This window comes from Scomber scombrus, chromosome 9, assembly GCF_963691925.1.
Source record: "Scomber scombrus chromosome 9, fScoSco1.1, whole genome shotgun sequence".
NCBI classification, from domain to species: domain Eukaryota; kingdom Metazoa; phylum Chordata; class Actinopteri; order Scombriformes; family Scombridae; genus Scomber; species Scomber scombrus.
In genome coordinates this window covers 537,851-545,350 of record NC_084978.1, presented here as the reverse complement: position 1 = coordinate 545,350, position 7,500 = coordinate 537,851, and the positions used below count along the sequence as shown (strand labels likewise).

At 41.3% G+C, this 7,500-nt stretch overlaps 2 protein-coding genes across 2 annotated transcripts in view; both read right to left on the bottom strand.

Moving 5' to 3' along the window:
* The window catches only part of LOC133986361 (arf-GAP with Rho-GAP domain, ANK repeat and PH domain-containing protein 3-like), a 24,505-nt gene extending 23,695 nt beyond the window's left edge, over positions 1-810 (bottom strand). Inside the window, exon 1 of the mRNA XM_062426185.1 lies at positions 649-810. The gene's annotated coding sequence lies outside the window, so the exon portion shown is untranslated. The remainder of the gene's footprint in view (positions 1-648) is intronic.
* A 5,306-nt stretch (positions 811-6,116) lies between these two features.
* stard15 (StAR-related lipid transfer (START) domain containing 15) overlaps positions 6,117-7,500 on the bottom strand; it is a 13,437-nt gene continuing 12,053 nt past the window's right edge. The window contains exons 4-6 of the mRNA XM_062425824.1: positions 7,324-7,441; positions 6,414-6,466; positions 6,117-6,329 (exon numbers count right to left, since the gene is read on the bottom strand). Of these exons, the coding sequence (XP_062281808.1) occupies positions 6,120-6,329; positions 6,414-6,466; positions 7,324-7,441 (381 nt within the window). The 3' untranslated portion in view covers positions 6,117-6,119. The remainder of the gene's footprint in view (positions 6,330-6,413; positions 6,467-7,323; positions 7,442-7,500) is intronic.

Sequence of the window (7,500 nt, the reverse complement as noted above, 5' to 3'; positions counted from 1 at the left end):
GCAGTCAGGAGATGAACATGAAGCATGTTGGTAAATAAACTGTGTGAATAATTCATTCATTCACTTTGACTCATTGTGATTCATAAAGATGCGTCTGTGCTTCACTGAGCGCCAAAACTTCCTCTCTGCGTCACCGGCAGCCCCTCAGTCCTCAGTCCTCACACTGCACTATATATAAATATATAAATATATATATATAAATATATATATATAAACATACTGTATATATAATAGATATACTGTAGGGGTGATTAGGGTAATGTGGGAGAACTGAGCTCCAGCACATTTATCTCTTTTCCTAAATAGTTTAAAATGACACGTGAACAAACAGACTATTAGTTATTTTTAACCTATAAACTATGAGTTCACTTATTTAAGATAAAAAGCTGCTTTATATAAATCAAAGTGTTTCTAAGACTATAAACTACTGGAATATTAATGTTCATTTTCAGTATAATATCTCTAAAGTGTCTAACAAGCATCTCAGGTGCTGATTTAATGTTTATGATTCATAAATAAGGTGACCAGTCCCACGTGACCCGGGTCTCCCCTACAGCAGAAACACTATAAACAGTTCTATAGAAGTTAATGTAATAATCACACAGAGAGAAACAAGCAGCAGGATGAGCCGCTTCCTGCAGGACTCACCTCTGATCCTGGTCCTGGTTCAGCCTCTGGTCCTGGTCCTGATTTAGTCCTTGGTACTGGTTCAGTCCCTGGTACTGGTACCGGTTTAGTCTCTGGTACTGGTTTAGTCCTGGTTTAGTCCTGGTTCAGTCCTGGTTCAGTCCGGTCCGGTCTGTGGGAACCAGTCGCAGCTCTCACAGACTCCGCTCTGCTGCTGAAATCTGAAATTCAAGTTACTAGAAATAACTCTGCTGCAGCTTCCGGTTAGCTTTTCACAATAAAACTCTTAAATCAAAAACAGCATGGACTGCTTCCGGTAAAAAATAAAATCCCTAATTGTATAAACAGTTAATGGACCACGCGCACCACGTCACATTAATCACAATAATCACTATTACATAAAATACATTAATTAATAATCATCTAGAATTAAAATAATATTAATAATAATAATAATAATAATAATATTAATAACCTATGAAGTAAATATAAACAATCATTTAATGTTCACATCTATAAATCATTAGTGTGATACTTTGTTCTCTGGTCGGTTTTAATACACTGAACTAAAATATAAACGCAACACATGAGCTGAACTCAAAGATATAAAACATTGTCTCTGAATGTGTGTTAGTGATCACTTCTCCTCTGCTAGATAATCCATCCCACCTCACAGGTGTGATATCGACATGCTGATTAGACAGCAGGAATACTGCACAGGTGTGTCTTAGACTGGCAGCAATAACCTAACCCTACTAACTCATCTCCTTCACATAGAGTTGATCAGGTTGGTGAATGTTGGTCCTCTTCAATGTCTGTGTGAAGTTGCTGGATATTGTTAACAGGCCACAATCACCAACCTGATCACCTCTATGTGAAGGAGATGTGTTAGTAGGGTTAGGGTTAGGTTATTGCTGCCAGTCTAAGGCACACCTGTGCAGTATCCATGCTGTCTAATCAGCATGTTGATGCCACACCTGTGAGGTGGGATGGATTATCTAGCAGAGGAGAAGTGCTCACTAACACACATTCAGACAGATCTGTGAACAATATTAGTTCTGGGTTCAGGCTGATGAAGGGTTTATATTCTGGGTTCAGGCCGATGAAGGGTTTATATTCTGGGTTCAGGCCGATGAAGGGTTTATATTCTGGGTTCAGGCTGATGAAGGGTTTATATTCTGGGTTCAGGCCGATGAAGGGTTTATATTCTGGGTTCAGGCCGATGAAGGGTTTATATTCTGGGTTCAGGCCGATGAAGGGTTTATATTCTGGGTTCAGGCCGATGAAGGGTTTATATTCTGGGTTCAGGCCGATGAAGGGATTATATTCTGGGTTCAGGCCGATGAAGGGATTATATTCTGGGTTCAGGCCGATGAAGGGTTTATATTCTGGGTTCAGGCCGATGAAGGGTTTATATTCTGGGTTCAGGCCGATGAAGGGTTTATATTCTGGGTTCAGGCCGATGAAGGGTTTATATTCTGGGTTCAGGCCGATGAAGGGTTTATATTCTGGGTTCAGGCCGATGAAGGGTTTATATTCTGGGTTCAGGCTGATGAAGGGTTCATATTCTGGGTTCAGGCTGATGAAGGGTTTATATTCTGGGTTCAGGCCGATGAAGGGTTTATATTCTGGGTTCAGGCCGATGAAGGGTTCATATTCTGGGTTCAGGCTGATGAAGGGTTTCATAATGAACTGAAGTGTGATATTTCATCCTGCAGAGATGTTCAGCAGCAGACAGCAGCTTGCTCCTCCAGCAGTGAGGAAGTCCTCATGAACAGTCTGTCCTCTTCCTCTCTGAGCTGAGAAGCTGCAGTTTCCTCCTCGCTGCCCAAACAACAATCAGAGCCGTGCAGACAGGAAACAGGAAGCGCCTGAGACAATACTCTGCAGAGAGGATCCGGAGCACAGCTGCATTTTTCAGGCACCAAAGAAGGATGCAGTCGCACATAAAGTTTTCCTTATCAGCGCCGCAGGAAAAACAAGCTCAGGAACTCTACGTGCTCAGAGAGTCTTCACCTCGCTCTGCTGTTCAATAAGAAACGTCTCTGCAGAAAACTGTTAGTATAATATAATATATATATATAGTATTATATTATAATATATATATATATAGTATTATATCATAATATATATATATATAGTATAATAATATAATATATATATATATATTATAATATTATAATATATATATATATATATATAGTATTATATCATAATATATATATATATAGTATTATATCATAATACAAGCAAACATCTGTTATAATATTCTGCTTCTGGTCACGTTCAGGAGAATTTATACATCAAGCAAACATCACAAAGACATTCACTCAGATCAGCCTCACTGTTCCCTCTGGCTGTCTGTCCACCATGGGGTCCAGAGCCTTCAGCCGCTCTGCCCCCCCCTCCCCCCCCCACTGCCCCCCCCCCCCCCGACATCAGGAACATTAACTCTCTATCCATCTTCAAATCCCGTCTAAAAACCTCTTCAAACTTTCATACTCACTTTAATTTGTCATCCACCTGCAGTTTTCTGATTTGATTTGTTTTTATTGAACTTACATGTGTCTCCATTGAGTGCCCTGAAAGGCGCCTTAAATAAAATGTATTATTATTATTATTATTATTTTCACACTAATCACAAAAAAGGTTATTTTAGAATCATGAACTATGAATAACTGCAGACTGAGCTCTGTGTGTGAGTCATATGAAGTCAGTATAGCGCCACCATGTGGTCAAAAATGATTCATTAAAGATTTTCTAGTTGACGTTTATGATTTTATACTTTTTCATTTTAAACTGTAATTTGTTCTTAAAGTGTTTTAAATATAAATAATGAAACAGAATCAGTGTGACGGAACAACTGAAGGTTTATCTGAGCAGATTAAGTTTTTCTCTCTTTTTTTAGGTTTAATAGTTTAATAGTTTAATAGTTTAATAGTTTAATAGTTTAATAGTTTAATATGTCACTGTGATGTATCCAGACGTCCAGATTAGATCAGAAGGTTTGAACTGATGAAGTTCTGTGAGTTTGAGTTCTGGGATGATTCAGACAGTCTGGCTCCTTTTAAATGATGTTTCTTAGTGACTGTCTGTGAGTCTTTAAAGCATTTATTAACACAAACCTGATTTTAACCTAAAAAATGTAGAAATAATCTTTATAAGTCTTTAAAAAGTCTCCACATGTTGAGATTCATTCATAGAAAAACATCAGAGATCAGAAACCTTGTGAAGAGTTTCAGTGACAGAAAACTTCACTGATATGAGGTTTAAACTTCTGGTATCTGCTGCCCCCTGCTGGTCTCTGCTGGTCTCTGCTGCCCCCTGCTGGTCTCTGCTGGTCTCTGCTGCCCCCTGCTGGTCTCTGCTGGTCTCTGCTGCCCCCTGCTGGTCTCTGCTGGTCTCTGCTGCCCCCTGCTGGTCTCTGCTGCCCCCTGCTGGTCTCTGCTGGTCTCTGCTGGTCTCTGCTGGTCTCTGCTGGTCTCTGCTGCCCCCTGCTGGTCTCTGCTGCCCCCTGCTGGTCTCTGCTGGTCTCTGCTGCCCCCTGCTGGTCTCTGCTGCCCCCTGCTGGCCCCTGCTGGTCTCTGCTGGTCTCTGCTGGTCTCTGCTGCCTCCTGCTGGTCTCTGCTGCCCCCTGCTGGTCTCTGCTGCCCCCTGCTGCCCCCTGCTGGTCTCTGCTGGTCTCTGCTGCCCCCTGCTGGTCTTTGCTGCCCCCTGCTGGTATCTGCTGGTCTCTGCTGCCCCCTGCTGGTCTCTGCTGCCCCCTGCTGGTCTCTGCTGGTCTGTGCTGCCCCCTGCTGGTCTCTGCTGGTCTCTGCTGGACTCAACAACAGACTGAACACCAGAAACTTCTCCAGACAGTTCAGAGACGACGCTCCTAGAAACTGATTGGATGAAAATATGAATGAATTCTTCAGCTTCAGCTGTTTCCTCTGACTTAGTGAACGTTTCTGTAACATCTCAGTGTCTCTAACAGTCTAACAGAGTCTGAGGTGTTTCTGGTGTTCAGTCTGTGATCAGCTGATTATAAACCTGCCTGAGTCTAGAAATGAGTCCAGACTGAACAGAGGTGAGATCAGATTAGACCTACTGGCTCCCTGCATGTTTCAGGAGAGAGTTTAACATTTTATTGATTGGTTTTAAAGCTCTTCATGGTCTTTCCCCCTCTACATTCTGCCACTTCTGACCTTTTAATACTCTTCATGTCAGTCTGAACCTTGAGATGCTCAATCAGAGGTTTACTGTCTGTTCCAGATGATCTGACCCAAAACACACTTTAATCAGAGCCTTCCCTGATTTTATTTGAGTTTTTACCTTTTTACCTAACCTACTTTTTCTTTCTTCTATCTCTTGTTTTTATGTCTGTAGTTTTATCCTGTGTACTGTAGAAACCCTGTTTTGAAAGCAGATGTTTGAAGCTTCTCTTCATGTTTTTTGCTCTTATTAAATTTGAGGCTGTAATGATGGTGTTTGTCCTCTGGGGGCGCTGCAGGCTCACATCAAACCCCAAACTACCTCCAACAGTCAAATCACATCAACGTTAAACTTCAACCGTTACAATTAAAAAGTCTGAAATTAAAAATGATGCTTTTCTGAAACAGAAGAAAAGTTTATATAAAAATATCAAACGATTAAATTATATTTTCAACATTTCAGAATTACTTTTAAAGACCAGAAGAAGTTTCCTGTCACAGAGGTCGGGAGGCATCACCGCTCAGCTGGTTGCTATGTGGTTGCTATGGAGTTGCTATGTGGTAAATAAGTGGTTGCTATGTGGTTGCTATGTGGTTGCTAAGTGGTTGCTATGGAGTTTTCCTCACATTGTGAACAGAAAACACACAAGTCCACTAGTGTTTGTATTAAAGGCCAAAAACACACCTGACCCATCAGCTTTAAGTTAACCCCTTACATTCTGCTATGTTATATTTTATGATATTGTGTGATAGGAGATGTTTAGTGGTCTCTCTCTCTGCTCTCTGACACATGAATCAAGGTTTAATCACATTTATTGATCAGTCAGTGAGACTATTGATGCTTTCTAAACACATCTGGGCTTCAATGTTTGGTAGAAACAAACTGTGAGGAGAGAATATGAGAAGTATGTGATAGTTAAACTTATCATCCAGCAGTTACTGAACATTATCATTCATTAGGATTCGTGTTTCTGTCCATCTGCTGAATATAAGTTTAATATTCTCTCTCTTTTAGCTCTGCTTTTACTCTACCAACTCCTGAGGGAAACATCTGGCTCTTAAAGTGACATGATTACGACCTGATTTTAGTTCAACTTAAAATCAAACTGAACGTTCGCAGACTTTCCTGAACTGAATCTGAAGTTAAAGTTTGAGTGTAATAACATAAAAGAATCATTGAAGCTACACAGGAAGACTTTTTATTGTTTTTGCTGGAGACTAAAGTGACGTCTGGTCTGACAAACAAACAAACAAAGGATCAAACCAACAGTAAATCAGAGCTGTTCAGTCTGTGGATGTTTAGGTCTCCTCGTCTCCGCTGTGCTTCTCCTCGCTCAGTCCGCTCTCGTCGATGTTCTCCAGCGAGTCGGCGCGTTGCCTCGTCAGCTCGGACGCGTCGATGCACGGCAGCGAGTTCTGCTCCGGGAACGTCCACGGCTTCAGCAGCGGGTTGTGCTTCCTCTTCCAGTCCGGATACTTCTGAGACGCCTTGTAGATCTTCCTCATGGCCTGAGAGAGGACCGACACACGGAGAGACGTTAAGACCAAGCTTCACTTATCTGCTCGCATCAATAAACACTGAATCATTTTTACCTTTGGAGCCACGAACTGAGAGACTCGGTTCACGACCCACTTTGGTAAAGAACCTGCAGAAGAAAACACAGCAGAGGACGTGAATGAGCATCTCAACCTGCAGACTCTGTGAGGATAAACAGGGCCGGACACTTCCTGTTTGTTGGAAAGTTACCACATGTTTAGAAGGTGATGTCTTTTTTATGAAGGAGGAGCTTTACTGGAAAGTGAGGACATTTTAATTGATGTTGTTGGACAGTGGAGACATTTCAGAGAAGGAGGTAGTTTGGGAAATGTTAAACAGACTTCTATAATATTTACTAGTTGTTATGATCAATCAGAGCTTTTATTCTACATGTCTCATTCATCCATTCACACACTGATGACAGGAGCTTCCACACAGAGACCCAACCTGCTCATCAGGAGGAAACTAACCAATCACACACATTCAGCAAAAAAAGAAGAAGAAAGAAACTTTTTAGGAAATCAGGATATTTTTGCACATGAACGTTGTGAGAAAGGAGGTAGTTTGAATTTTTTTTTTTTTTTTTTAAGATATTTTTTGGGGAAAAGCAGGAACATTTGTAAACACAATGTGTCAAGTTCATATTTCTTTTTAAAGTTGAAGGTGTTTTTTGGAAATGTGGAATTTTTTTGGAGAATGAGCTTTTCTGGAAAGTGAAGATACAACATATAAATGGGGCAGTTTGGACATTGTTTGGATTGTTTTTGGTCAAAGAGAACACAGTTTGTCAAGTGAAGACTTTTTAAAATCGTGTGCATTGGTGTGTGTGTGTGTGTGTGTGTGTGTGTGTTTGTGTGTGTGTGTGTGTGTGTGTGTGTGTGTCTATGTGTGTGTGTGTGTGTGTGTGTGTGTGTGTGTGTGTGTGTGTGTGTGTGTGTGTGTGTGTGTGTGTGTGTGTGCTCTCACCTTTAGGGTCGACCTGGGTCAGGTAGTAGAGCGTGGAGCAGTTGGCTCCGTTGGACTGGATCAGGTATCCGGTCAGCAGACTGACGGCTCGGACGTAATCTTTCTTAGGAGGATGTTGCTTCAGAGACACAGAAGAAAACATTATTAACGTGTTTCCTGTCGAGTGGAGCTGACAGT